The 13,591-nt window shown below is 67.6% G+C and overlaps 2 protein-coding genes across 2 annotated transcripts; one reads left to right on the plus strand and one right to left on the minus strand.

Annotated features, from left to right (window-relative positions):
• Positions 1–4,559: 4,559 nt before the first annotated feature.
• Positions 4,560–9,634, plus strand: LOC135975206 (thiamine-triphosphatase-like). The gene is made up of 3 exons (XM_065565321.1): positions 4,560–4,714; positions 6,155–6,846; positions 6,927–9,634. Exons 2-3 carry the CDS (start codon positions 6,165–6,167, stop codon positions 7,184–7,186), a joined length of 942 nt encoding a protein of 313 aa, XP_065421393.1. The 5' UTR covers positions 4,560–4,714; positions 6,155–6,164; the 3' UTR covers positions 7,187–9,634.
• LOC101942535 (neuroguidin) lies at positions 8,510–12,678 on the minus strand. Its single transcript, XM_008174497.4, is given in 13 exon segments — positions 8,510–8,642; positions 8,910–8,970; positions 9,053–9,209; positions 9,474–9,642; positions 9,976–10,090; positions 10,309–10,361; positions 10,448–10,532; positions 10,843–10,980; positions 11,344–11,415; positions 11,507–11,566; positions 12,005–12,240; positions 12,243–12,391; positions 12,393–12,678. Coding segments are annotated over 13 exon segments (1,443 nt in total). The 5' UTR covers positions 12,524–12,678; the 3' UTR covers positions 8,510–8,625.
• Between the last annotated feature and the right edge of the window lie 913 nt (positions 12,679–13,591).

A 13,591-nucleotide genomic window follows, 5' to 3' on the forward strand; every position in this document is an offset into this window, starting at 1 on the left:
TCCCTCCATCCTCCCATCCCTCCTTTCATCCATCCTCCCACCACCCACCCCTCCATCTCCACACCCCTCCTCCCATCCCTCCATCTCCACATCCCCTCCATCCCTCCTTCCATCCACCCATCCTTCCATCCTCCCATTCACCATCCCTCCTTCCATCCATCCCTCCATCTCCACATGTCATCCATCCATCCTTACATCCCTCCATCCACCCATCCTTCCATCCTCCCATTCCCCATCCCTCCTCCATCTCCACATCCCATCCTCCCACCCCCCATCCCTCCATCTCCACATCCCCTCCATCCCTCCTTCCATCCACCCATCCTTCCATCCATCCCTCCATCTCCACATCCCCTCCATCCATCCTCCCACCCCCATCCCTCCATCTCCACATCCCCTCCATCCCTACTTCCATCCACCCCTTCATCCATCCTCCCCCCCATCCCTCCATCTCCACACCCCTCCTCCCATCCCTCCATCCCCCATCCTTCCATCTCCACATCCCCTCCATCCATCCTCACATCCCCATCCCTTCATCCACCCCTCCACCCCTCCTTCCATCCACCCCATCCCTCCCCACATCCCCTCCTTCCATCCACCCCCATCCCTCCTCCCATCTCCTCCAGCTCTCCATGCCCCGTCCACCCCCCTCCATCCCTCCTCCCATCCCCCATCACTACACCCCCTCCATCCTCCTCTCCATCCATCCTTGACTTCATCCCCCACACCCCTCCATCTTCCTGTCTCAAGTCCTCTCTCCTCCTCTTCCTCCATCCCCCCTTTATCACTCTCCTCTCCTTCCCCTCCCTCCATTTTCTCTGTCCCGTTCCCTCTCTCCTTCCTCCCTGTCCTCGGTCTCCTTCCCCTCCCCTCCATTCTCCCTATCCCATTCCCCCTCTCCTTCCTCCCTGTCCTCGGACTCCTTCCCCTCCCCTCCATTCTCCCTGTCCCATTCCCCCTCTCCTTCCTCCCTGTCCTCAGTCTCCTTCCCCTCCCTCCATTCTCCCTATCCCATTCCCCCTCTCCTTCCTCTCTGTCCTGCTCTGTCTCCTTCCCTCTCTCCATCCCCCTCCTTCCCTCTCTGTCTCCTTCCCCCTCCACCCGCCTCCATCCCTCTCTGTCTCCTTCCCCCTCCACATCCCACCTCCATCCTCCTCTGTTTCCTCATCCCTCCATCCTCCTCTGTCTCCTTCCCCCCTCCTTCCCTCTGTCTCCTTCCCCCTCTCCATCCCTCTCTGTCTCCTTCCCTCTCTCCATCCTCCTCCCTCTCTCCTCTGTCTCCTTCCCCCTCTCCATACCCCTCCATCCCTGACACCTTCCCTTTCTCCAACCCCCCTCCATCCTCCTATCTCCTTCCCCCTGTCTCCTTCCCTCTCTCCATCCTCCTCTGTCTCCTTCCCCTTCTCCATACCCCTCTGTCTCCTTCCTTCTCTCCATCCCCCTCCCTCTCTCCTCTGTCTCCTTCCCCCTCCATCCCTCTCTGTCTCCTTCCCCTTCTCCATCCCCCTCCATCTCCCTCTGTCTCCTTCCCCCTCCACATCCCACCTCCATCCTCCTCATCCCTCCATCCCCCTCTGTCTCCTTCCCCCTCTCCATCCCCCTCCATCCCTCTGTCTTCTTCCCCAACCTCCATCCCTCTCTGTCTCCTTCCCTCTCTCTATCCCCCTCTCCATGCCCCTCCATCCCTGTCATCTTCCCTTTCTCCATCCCCCCTCCATCCTCCTGTCTCCTTCCCCCTCTGTCTCCTTCCCTCTCTCCATCCTCCTCTGTCTCCTTCCCTCTCTCCATCCCCCTCCCTCTTTCTTCTGTCTCCTTCCCCCTCTCCATCCCCCCTCCATCCTCCTCTGTCTCCTTCCCCCTCTCCATCCCCCTCCCTCTCTCCTCTGTCTCCTTTGCCCTCTCCATCCCCCCTCCATCCTCCTCTGTCTCCTTCCCCCTCTCCATCCCCCCTCCATCCTCCTCTGTCTCCTTCCCTCTCTCCATCCCCCCTCCATCCTCCTGTCTCCTTCCCTCTCTCCATCCCCCTCCCTCTCCCCCCCCCCCCCGCCCGTTCACACGCTGCCAGCCGGAGTGAAGCGATGGGAAATCGATCCCACTTACTCTGCTCGCTGGAAGAGGGGGCTCCGCCGGGGGTGGGGATGGGGGGGGAGCTGGGCTCCGGCCGCTCCCCTCCTCCAGCGCCTCCCCCTGGCTCAGGCCCGGCCCGCGGATCGATCGGGGCGCCGCCGGGGCTTCCCCATTGATTTACACTGGCCCGCGCCCGCCCTGCTCCGCTCCCTCGCTCCGGAGCTGCCGGCAGCCGCGCCACACAATGGAATAATCAATTTCCCTCCCCCCCCCGCCCTCCAGCGCCCCGGCGGGGGGGCGGCAGGGAGCAGGTGCAGCTGAGCATGATGGGAAATGTAGTCTCTCGCCCCCCCCCCCCGCAGGCTCTGCCCCCCCCGCCTCTGCACCCTGGGAAGGACAAAAGTGTGCGGGAGGGGGAGCCGGGGGGGTGGGCTGGGAGTGTCTGACCCCCCCAGAGCAGGTGCACTGTCTCCCCCACTGCCCCACAGCGGCCCCTAGAGGGGAAAGGCCTTGTGTCTCCACCCCAGCCAGCAAGTCCCCCCTGGGCCTGGCGGCAGCGCCCCTCTGAGCCAGCCAGGGCCCCCAACCCAGTCCCACCGTATCCCAGCCCCCCACAAGCTTTCCCCTCCCGACCCCCTTGCGAGGGAGAGCAGGGCTATTCTCTGCATGGGGAAACTGAGTCACGGAGCAGCTCAGGGGGTTCACCCCACCCCCGGCCCAGCCCGTGGCAGGGCCGGGAGCTTGGGGTCAGCCAGCCTGTCTGGACAGGGCACCCTTGAACTCCACCCTGCCTTGGGGGTGACAGCTGGGGGGATGGGGAAAGTGGCAGGGGTGTTTGTGCCCCTCCCCCAACCCTCCCCCCTTCCCCCATCCCATCTCCCTCACCTCACCCCACCCCAACCTGACCCTCCAGCCCTTCCCCAACCCCAATCCTCCAGCCCCTGCTAACCCCCGCTCCCATTGCTCCAATGCCCCCCACACCCATAGCCCTGAACCTCCCACACCCCACCTTCCATACACCCCAGATCCCTTCCCTTCCCCCTAAATCTGCCCCACACCACATCCCCTGACCCCCTCCCCACCCACCCTTGATCCCAGAGCACTTCGCTCATGCCCCCTACAACCTCCCCATCTCCCCTCCGCCTCACAGCCTTTCCCTCATAATCACCCCCCACCGCTCCGCCCGCATCCCCCCCCCCCCCCCCCCCGGCTGCCTCTGCACTCCCTTCCGTGGCCAGTGGTGCTGTCAGACTAAGAGAGAACACCAATAATCAGCTGTGTGCCTGCCAAATAGTCCAGCCCCCCCGGCTCTAACCACTAGACCCCAGTCCCCTCCCAGAGCCAGGGAGAGAACCCAGGAGTCCTGGCTCCCAGCCCCCTGGCTCTAACCACTAGCCCCCACTCCCCTCCCAGAGCCAGGGAGAGAACCCAGGAGTCCTGGCTCCCAGCCCCCTGGCTCTAACCACTAGCCCCCACTCCCCTCCCAGAGCCAGGGAGAGAACCCAGGAGTCCTGGCTCCCAGCCCCCCGGCTCTAACCACTAGACCCCACTCCCCTCCCAGAGCCAGGGAGAGAACCCAGGAGTCCTGGCTCCCAGCCCCCCGGCTCTAACCACTAGCCCCCACTCCCCTCCCAGAGCCAGGGAGAGAACCCAGGAGTCCTGGCTCCCAGCCCCCTGGCTCTAACCACTAGCCCCCACTCCGCTCCCAGAGCCAGGGAGAGAACCCAGGAGTCCTGGCTCCCAGCCCCCCGGCTCTAACCACTAGACCCCAGTCCCCTCCCAGAGCCAGGGAGAGAACCCAGGAGTCCTGGCTCCCAGCCCCCTGGCTCTAACCACTAGCCCCCACTCCCCTCCCAGAGCCAGGGAGAGAACCCAGGAGTCCTGGCCCCCAGCCCCCCCTGCTCTAACCACTAGACCCCACTCCCCTCCCAGAGCTGGGGAGAGAACCCAGGAGTCCTGGCTCCCTGCCCCCCCTTTCTAACCACTAGCCCCCACTCCCCTCCCAGAGCCAGGGAGAGAACCCAGGAGTCCTGGCCCCCAGCCCCCCCTGCTCTAACCATTACTCCCCTCCCAGAGCCCAGAATAGAACTCAGTAGTCCCTGCCTCCTGGTCCACAAGGGGTTAACCCCATCTCCACATTAAGGACCCCCCATCCTGCTGCTCTTAATTTCAGCTTTCCGGTCACCATAGCAACTGGGAGCAAAGAAGCGAGACAGACGCTGTTGGCGGGGCGGGGGAGTGAGACAGAGATAGAGGCCAAAGACACCGGTTTTCCCAATCCCTTAGTCGTCTGGAACTACAGCTCCCAGAATGCCCTGGTCTCCTGGAACTACAGCTCCCAGAATGCCCTGCTCCCTCTGACACTACAGCTCCCAAAATGCCCTGCTCCCTCTGGCACTACAGCTCCCAGAATGCCCTGCTCTCCTGGAACTACTATGCCCAAAATGCCCCACTCCCTTTAGCACTACAGCTCCCTGCATGCCCTGCTCCCCTGGAACTGCAACTCCCAGAATGCCCTGCTCCACTGGAACTACAGCTCCCAGCATGCCCCGCTCCCCACCACTTTGCGACGAAGCACATTAATTCTCCAAAGAGAAAACTCCAGCCCCGCCCCCACGCCGCTGGCCGCGCGACAGCTGGGACCGGCCAGGTCAGTGCTGGCCCCGGGACCCCCTCGGGCAGGGAGTGGGGCGGGGGTGAGCGAGGTGCACGTGGTGTCGGGAGTGGGGCACCCTGGGGCAGGGAACTGGGCTGGGCTGGAGTGCCGTGGGGCAGGGGGCAGGACTGGATTGGAGGTGCTGTGGGGCAAGGAGCTGGGCTGGGGCACCGTGGGGCTGGGTGGTGGGTATCGTGGGGCAGGGAGCTGGCCTAGGGTGCTGTGGGGCTGGGTGGGGGGGGTGCTGTGGGTCAAGGAGCTGGGCTGGGGTGCTGTGGGACAGGGAGTGGGACTGGATGGGAGGTGCCGTGGGGCAGGGAGCTGTGGGACAGGGAGTGGGACTGGATGGGAGGTGCTGTGGGGCAGGGAGCTGGGCTGGGGTACCGTGGCGGGTATCGTGGGGCAGGGAGCTGGCCTAGGGTGCTGTGGGGCTGGGTGGGGGGGGTGCTGTGGGTCAAGGAGCTGGGCTGGGGTGCTGTGGGACAGGGAGTGGGACTGGATGGGAGGTGCCGTGGGGCAGGGAGCTGTGGGACTGGATGGGAGGTGCTGTGGGGCAGGGAGCTGGGCTGGGGTACCGTGGCGGGTATCGTGGGGCAGGGAGCTGGCCTAGGGTGCTGTGGGGCTGGGTGGGGGGGGGTGCTGTGGGACAGGGAGTGGGGCTGGGTGGGGGGGGTGCTGTGGGACAGGGAGTGGGGCTGGGTGGGAGGTGCCGTGGGGCAGAGAGCTGGGCTGGGGTACCGTGGCGGGTATCGTGGGGCAGGGAGCTGGGCTGGGGTGCTGTGGGACAGGGAGTGGGACTGGATGGGAGGTGCCGTGGGGCAGGGAGCTGTGGGACAGGGAGTGGGACTGGATGGGAGGTGCCGTGGGGCAGGGAGCTGGCCTAGGGTGCTGTGGGGCAGGGAGTGGGGCTGGGTGGGGGGGGTGCTGTGGGTCAAGGAGCTGGGCTGGGGTGCTGTGGGACAGGGAGTGGGACTGGATGGGAGGTGCCGTGGGGCAGGGAGCTGTGGGACAGGGAGTGGGACTGGATGGGAGGTGCCCTGGGGCAGGGAGCTGGGCTGGGGTACCGTGGCGGGTATCGTGGGGCAGGGAGCTGGCCTAGGGTGCTGTGGGGCAGGGAGTGGGGCTGGGTGCAGGGGGTGCTGTGGGACAGGGAGTGGGACTGGATGGGAGGTGCCGTGGGGCAGGGAGCTGGGCTGGGGTACCGTGGCGGGTATCGTGGGGCAGGGAGCTGGCCTAGGGTGCTGTGGGGCAGGGAGTGGAGCTGGATGGGAGGTGCCGTGGGGCAGGGAGCTGGGCTGGGGTGCTCTGGGGAAAAAGCAGGGAAGGAGCAGGGGGCCGGGACCAGGGGGTCGCTCTGGGGAAAAAGCAGGGAAGGAGCGGGGGGCCGGGACCAGGGGGTCGCTCCGTGGCTCACTCCCCCTCTCCTGTCCCCAGAGGGGCCGCAATGCCGTCGGGCAGCATCGAGGTGGAGTCGAAGTTCGAGGCCGGGCCAGACACGGAGGCCAGGCTGGCGGCGCTGGGGGCAGCCCCGGCCGGGAGCTCGTCCTTCCGTGACCTTTACTACGACACCCCCGACCTGCGCCTCACGCGGGCTGACCACTGGCTGCGGCTCCGCCAGGGGGCCGGCTGGGAGCTCAAGTGCCCCCCGGTGCCACGCGGAGGAGCCGAAGGGTCCAGCCATGACCTGGGTGCCGCGTCCCCGGAGCCGCCAGAGGGCACCGGAGGGTCCAGCCTTGTCCCGGCTGCCCTGTCCCCGGAGCCGCCAGCAGGGGGCGCCAGAGACTCCAGCCATGTCCCAGATGCCCTGTCCCCGGAGCCTCCCGCCATGGCCACCACCTACCAGGAGCTGACGAGCCCCCGCGCCATCGTGGGCCGGTTATGCGGGGTGCTGGGCGTGGCCCCCGTGCCTGGCTGGGCCCAGGTGCCTGGGGCCGTGGCTGGGCTGGGCCTGCAGGAGTTTGCCAGCTTCGTGACCCAGCGCCGCAGCTACCGGCTGGGGGGCCTGCGGGTGGACCTGGACCAGGCAGATTTCGGCTACGCTGTGGCTGAGGTGGAAGCCCTGGTGGGGGCCCAGGAGGACGTGCCGGCGGCGCTGGAGGAGGTGCTGCAGCTCCGGCGGGCACTGGGTGAGCAGCGCTGGGGGCACCAGAGTAGGGGCTGGGGGACAGGGACGCCCCCACTGACCAGGGTTTCTCTCCCCTCCTAGGGCGGGACGGTGCCACCCGTGTGCCGGGCAAGATGAGCGTCTACCTCCAGCGGCATCGCCCCCGGCACTACCAGGAGCTACTCCTGGCGGGGGTGCTGGCCGGGGACCCGCAGCTGCCCCCCCATGGCAACAACACTTCTGAGCCTGAGATGCTGGCCACACGGGGCCCCTCCAAAGTCATGGAACTGGCGGGGGGGCCGGAGGGTGAAACGGGGCCCCCTAGTGCCGGGGGGGGGATTGGGCACGGACCGGCCCCCTAGTGCCGGGGGGAGATTGGGCATGGACCAGCCCCCCCCTCCGCAGCACAGCGCCCCCTAGCGCCGGGAGCGATTGGGCACGGACCGGCCCCCTCCTCCCAGCTGCAGCCCATCTAAGGATCCCCCGGTCACAGAACAGGGCTCTAACACCAGAGCGCCATGGGGCCGGCCCACGGCCGAGCGGCTCCCTGCTCCCTTGGCCTTGGTGGCTCACTGCAGCGTGACCCCCAGTCACACGCCAGCACGCGCCCGGCTTGGCCCCAGGCCCGAGGGCGGAAACAGAGGAAAGCTGCAGCTGTGGCACCCGCCCCCGTTTGATCCCCTGGGGGAGAGCATGGACAGCTGCCCCCCCCCCCCCCCAATTCAACCCAGTTAGGCTAGGATGAGGCAGCCAGACCGAGGGGGGGGAGGGAAGTTCAGACATGGCAAAGAGCTGGGGGCTAGGGGAGGTGTTAAGGGTTATGCTGGGCTCCGGTTGCCGAGCAATGGGGTCCGTCAGCTCCCTTGGGGGGACCCTTGGCCTAAGTTGCGCAGGCAATGCTGCAGCGCAGCGCCCCCTCGTGGCCGAGGGACGGGCCCCAGCAGCACAGCGCCCCCCTAGTGACCGGCCGAGGGACGGGCCCCAGCAGCACAGCGCCCCCCTAGTGACTGGCCCGGGGACGGGCCCCAGGGCACAGCGCCCCCCTAGTGACTGGCCCGGAGACGAGCCCCAGGGCACAGCGCCCGCCTAGTGACCGGCCCGGGGACGGGTCCCAGGGCACAGCCCCCCCCAGTGACCGGCCAGGCGACGGGCCCCAGGGCGCAGCGCCCCCTAGTGGACACGTGGACCAAGAGACGGGCCCCAGGGCGCAGCGCCCCCTAGTGGACACTTGGACCAAGAGACGGGCCCCAGGGCGCAGCGCCCCCCTAGTGACCGGCCCGGGGACGGGCCCCAGGGCACAGCGCCCCCCTAGTGACCGGCCCGGAGACGGGCCCCAGGGCACAGCGCCCCCCTAGTGACCGGCCCGGAGACGGGCCCCAGGGCACAGCGCCCGCCTAGTGACCGGCCCGGGGACGGGCCCCAGGGCACAGCGCCCCCCTAGTGACCGGCCCGGAGACGGGCCCCAGGGCACAGCGCCCGCCTAGTGACCGGCCCGGGGACGGGTCCCAGGGCACAGCCCCCCCAGTGACCGGCCAGGCGACGGGCCCCAGGGCGCAGCGCCCCCTAGTGGACACTTGGACCAAGAGACGGGCCCCAGGGCGCAGCGCCCCCTAGTGGACACTTGGACCAAGAGACGGGCCCCAGGGCGCAGCGCCCCCTAGTGGACACTTGGACCAAGAGACATGTTCAGGGGCTTGATTTTATTGTCTAAACATTCTGTCCACATGTGAGAGTTGCTGGGGGGTGATGTGGGGGTGGGGTCATCGCTCCATGGGGGGGGCGGGGGGCGAGCGTCGCTCCACTATTGCCTCCGGAAACCTACAAAAGAAAGCGAATAAGGGAGTGCGGAAGGAGAGCAAGCAGACGAGTGACAGATCCCAGCCCCCACTCTCCTCCTAGAGCCAGGAGAGAACCCCGGCGTCCTGGCTTCCTGCCCCCCCAGCTCTAACCCATTACAGCCCACTCGCCTTCCAGGGCCAGGCCCCTGGTGACCGGACTCCCAGCTGGTTCTAGCAGCTCCGCGGGCTGCTGTTCACCTGTGGAACCCCCCGCCACTGGCTTTGGAGGGGCTGCCCTTCCACTCACCCTTCTTCCTTCCCCTCTTCGCACTCATCTTCCTCCTCCTCTTCCGCTGGGGGCTCAGAGCCTGGCAGGGGAACGGAGATAATTAGCTGAGGGAGGTTCAGCCCCAGCTTCCTCCCCTCCCCCCCCATTCCACGCTACCTCACCTCTCCAGTGGGGGGCGCTGCCCCGGTCAGGGCGCTGATATCACCGAAGTGGGTCAGGGAGTGGAGCTGGGCCCCCAGCGCGGCCGCCCGGCGCCGCCGGGCCTTGTCCTGCCGGCTCACGTTCAGCCTCACCAGCATGGCCTCCTCGTAGCGCCTCCTGCAACGACCGGAACGGGGAGCCTGGGTCCCGCTCGAACCGTCAGTCCCACTCCCCTCTGCCCCCCAAGCCAGGAGAGAACCCAGGAGTCCTGGCTCCTAGCCCCTCCCCCGCTCTAACCACTAGCCCCCACTCCCCTCCAGAGCCAGGACAGAACCCAGGAGTCCTGGCTCCCAGCCCCCCACTCCCCTCCCCGAGCCAGGACAGAACCCAGGAGTCCTGGCTCCCAGCCCCCCAGTGCTCTAACCACTAGCCCACACTCACCTGTGCTCATCCTCCTGGCTCTGCCTGGTCGCGTGCAGGTAGCGCCCTTCGCGGATTTCCTCCGGTGCCTCCGAGAACTGTTCTTTCAGCTCCCGGATGACGGAGCTGCTCAGCGCTCGCTTCTTCGCCTGCTCCAGGACCTTCTTCTCCCGCTCAGCCACCGTCTCATCTGAGGAGGGGCAGAAGGGGGGACGGATGGCGATGCAGCCACCTCTGGGGTGGGGCGCGGGGGCTGCGTACAGGGGAACCCCTCACCCAGCGCTGAGATGCGGCCACCTCTGGGGTGGGGCGCGGAGGCGGAGTATAGGGGGACCCCTCACCCAGCGCTGAGATGCGGCCACCTCTGGGGTGGGGCGCGGAGGCGGAGTATAGGGGAACCCCTCACCCGGTGCTGAGATGCGGCCACCTCTGGGTGGGGCGCGGGGCTGGGTGCGGAGGCTGGTTATACAAATCCCGCTCTCTTTCTGGCTAGAGCCCAGGTGGCCAGGCTCCCAGCACGTACCATAATGCACCGGGACCAGCCGGGGTGGGACGTATTTCCGGACCCCTCCTTTGGCCAGGGGCTTCTTCCCAGCAGCTTTGCCTTCAGTCCCGTCCGCCTCCTCCTCGTCACTCAGCTGCCCAAGAGAAAACAGCCTGTCAATCAAGGGCTGGTCCCGCCCTCCCCCACGGCAGGCCAATCCCAGGGGAACCCCATTCCTCCTTCCAGAGTCAAGACAGAGCCCAGGAGTCCTGGCTCCCGGGCCCTCCCCCGCCCCGCTCTAACTACCAGCCCCCACTCCCCTCCTAGAGCCAGGGACAGAACCCAGGAGTCCTGCCTGCCCCTCCCCCTCACCTTGCTCATCATGTTCCCAGGGTCTGGTTTGAATCTCAGCGGATTGTCATCTCCTGCAACGAGAGCGCCCCCGGGGGGGTGTGGTCAGCAGAGGGCCCAGTCACCCCGCACCCCACCCCCCTCGGTGCCCCCAACTCACCCACGGCGCCCGTCACAGCCACCTTCACCAGCTTGTCAACCTGGTACCGGAGTTTCTGCTCAATGGGGCGCATCTTCTCCAACACCTGGGGGGGAGGAAGAATGTGGTGGTGGGGTCAGACGTGGGGAGATCCTGCCCCCTAAGAACCACCCACCGCACCCAGGAGTTCAGGCTCCCAGTACCCCCTCTGCTCTAACCACTAGTCCCCCTCCCCTCCCAGAGCCAGGGATAGAACCCTGGAGTCCTGGCTCACAGCCCCTCCCCCCGCTCTAACCACTGGACCCCACTCCCCTCCTGGAGATACCCTCCAGAGCCAGAACCTGCCCTCCAGCAGTCCCCCCGCCCCCCCAAGACCTCTCCCTCTGGGCCCCCCATAGGCTCCATCGCCCACCCACCGTGCGCAGCTCGGCCAGGCGCAGGACAGCCGGCTGGGCAGCCAGGGACCGGCCTGAGGTCTTCTCCAGCACCAGCTGGGCCAGGTCCTGGAGATAGAACAGCAGCAGCTGGGCCTTCAGCTCCAGGAAACTCAGCCCCTGCAGAAGGGGGAGAGGCATCACGGGGGGGGGCAGAATGGGGGGATGGGGACACCCGGGAGAGGGATGGGGGCACAGGGGCAGGATTGGGGGGGGGGTGGGGACACCCGGGAGAGGGATGGGGGCACAGGGGCAGGATTGGGGAGGCACCCGGGAGAGGGACAGGGCAGGATGGGGGGGGGACACCTGGGAGAAGGACAGGGCGACAGGGGCAAGATGGGGGGGGCACACCCAGGGTAGGGGAGAGCAGGGGTGGGGGCAGGATGGGGGAACACCTGGGGGGGGTCTGGCATCAGAGTCGGGGGCGGATCACCATGAGTGGGGGAGAAGAGAACGCAGCAGGTCGTCCCCCCGCGCTCTCACCTTCTCTGTGGGGAAGGCGCCGGCTCGGACCCTCTGCAGCAGCCCCTGGACATGGGCCGTGACCCCGACAACCTGGGGGGGGGGGCAGAAAGGGGGTGAGTAGGGACCTTTCCCCTGGGGGGCGGCAACGATCCAGGATCTGGGGGGTCGGGGTCTCTCTCACCTGCTCCTGGAGTGATCCCAGCAGGGCCAGCGCGGGGGGCAGGTCGGACACCAACTGTTCCTGCAGGGTGGGGAGACTTTAAACCGAGCCACCCCTGCCACTCCCCCTCCCACCAGTACACCCCCAGCCTCCCCATGTGCCCCACACCCGGATCCCCTTCCCAGCCCAGCCCCGTGTGCCCCCCGGACCCCCTCCAGAGCTCCCCCATGTACCCCACACCCGGACCCCCTCTCTCAGCCCCCCCGTGTACCCCACACCCGGATCCCCTTCCCAGCCCCGCCCCGTGTGCCCCCCGGACCACCTTCAGAGCTCCCCCATGTACCCAACACCCGGACCCCCTCTCTCAGCCCCCCCCGTGTACCCCACACCCGGATCCTAGCCCCACCTCGTGCGCCCCCTCCAGAGCTCCCCCATGTGCCCCCACCCAGATCCCCTTCCCCAACCCCCATCGTGAGCCCCACAGACCCCGTTCCCCAGCCCCACACCCGGATCCCTCACCCGCAGCCCGGGCCACGCCGCCGCCGCCTCCATCCCGGCCTCCCCGCACAGTGGGACACGCGGCGCCGGGCGCTCTCGCCACTTCCGCCTCGGTGCCCGCCTCAGCCAATCGGCGCCCCGGGTCCCGCCTCCTGACGGCTGCTCGAGCCAATCAGAGCCTCTCTTCCGTCTCCTTAGAGCGGACCCGACCAATCGCGGCGTGGCACCTAATAAGCTTAACCCCGCCTCAAAAACAAGAGGCCGGTGGCCCCGTAACGACGAACACATGGAGTTGGGCCGAAGCTTTCGTGGGTAAAACCCGCTTCCTCGGCTGCACCCACGGAAGCTTCGGCCCAAATCCTGGGGCCACCGGCCCCCGGCTGTTTCGGCAGATACAGACTCACACGCCCCCCCCCCCTTAACCCCGCCTCCGGCGCGGAGTGCAATCAACCAATCAGAGCCCCGTGTCCGCCTCAGCGCACAAAGTTTAAGCCAATCAGCCCCCGCGCTCCTCCCACATGGCCCTAAGGGGCCAATCATAAACTGGGATCGGGTCGGGGGGCGGGCTGAGAGTGACTGGCAGTGACTGAGACCAATGAGAGGGAGCGATGCCCTAGCAGCCTAAAGGATGGAGCCTGAGGGGAAAACAGGCAGGGGGAGGCGGGTCTTGTTTGATTTCCCCTCCCCCGCCCTGCAGGGAAGCTAAGAGTCCTGACTCCCAGCCCCCCCCCCCCCCCGAGAACCCAGGAGTCCTGGCTCCCAGCCCCCCCCGAACCCAGGAGTCCTGGTTCCCAGCCCCCCCCCTCCCCCGAGAACCCAGGAGTCCTGGCTCCCAGCCCCTCCCCCCCCCAGAACCCAGGAGTCCTGGCTCCCAGCCCCTCCCCCCCCCCCGAGAACCCAGGAGTCCTGGCTCCCAGCCCCCCCCCCCCGAACCCAGGAGTCCTGGTTCCCAGCCCCCCCCCTCCCCCCGAGAACCCAGGAGTCCTGGCTCCCAGCCCCTCCCCCCCCCAGAACCCAGGAGTCCTGGCTCCCAGCCCCTCCCCCCCCCCCGAGAACCCAGGAGTCCTGGCTCCCAGCCCCTCCCCCCCCCCCCGAGAACCCAGGAGTCCTGGCTCCCAGCCCCCCCCCCCCCCCCCGAGAACCCAGGAGTCCTGGCTCCCAGCCCCCCACCCCCCGAGAACCCAGGAGTCCTGGCTCCCAGCCCCCCCGAGAACCCAGGAGTCCTGGCTCCCAGCCCCCCTGTCACGGACTCACAGATCGTGCCCACTCTTGGCCCTGTGTGGTCCATGGGGGGTGCCCCTTCCAGGGCGACAGCCCTTCTCGGGGTCCACTCTCTCCCGGGGTCAGGCCCCTCCACCTCCTGGAGCCGCACCTCTCTGAGCCTTAGCACGTCTGTCTCCGCCATGGGCCCCCTCAGGGAGTCCCCTCGCTCTGGACCCCCGGGGCCTCCATCACCAAAGGGGACGATGCCCCCCCCCACCCCTGCCCTGTTCTCTAGACCTGAGCGACTCTCAGCCAGCGTCACACAGGAGGGTTTATTGAGTGTTGAACCCAGCACAGGAAACTCTCCGGCCTCAGGCCTGGCCTCCCTCAGCCCGGCACATCCCA

This window comes from Chrysemys picta, chromosome 13 (genome assembly GCF_011386835.1).
Source record: "Chrysemys picta bellii isolate R12L10 chromosome 13, ASM1138683v2, whole genome shotgun sequence".
In the NCBI taxonomy this organism is placed as follows: Eukaryota; Metazoa; Chordata; order Testudines; family Emydidae; genus Chrysemys; species Chrysemys picta.

What these genes read in the sequence shown, in the direction of transcription:
- LOC135975206 (XM_065565321.1), top strand. Translation starts at nt 6,165, where the DNA reads ATGCCGTCGGGCAGCATCGAGGTGGAGTCGAAGTTCGAGGCCGGGCCA. An exon ending in GCAGCTCCGGCGGGCACTGG is followed by an intron (nt 6,847 to 6,926) that starts GTGAGCAGCGCT and finishes CTCCCCTCCTAG; the next exon opens with GGCGGGACGGTGCCACCCGT.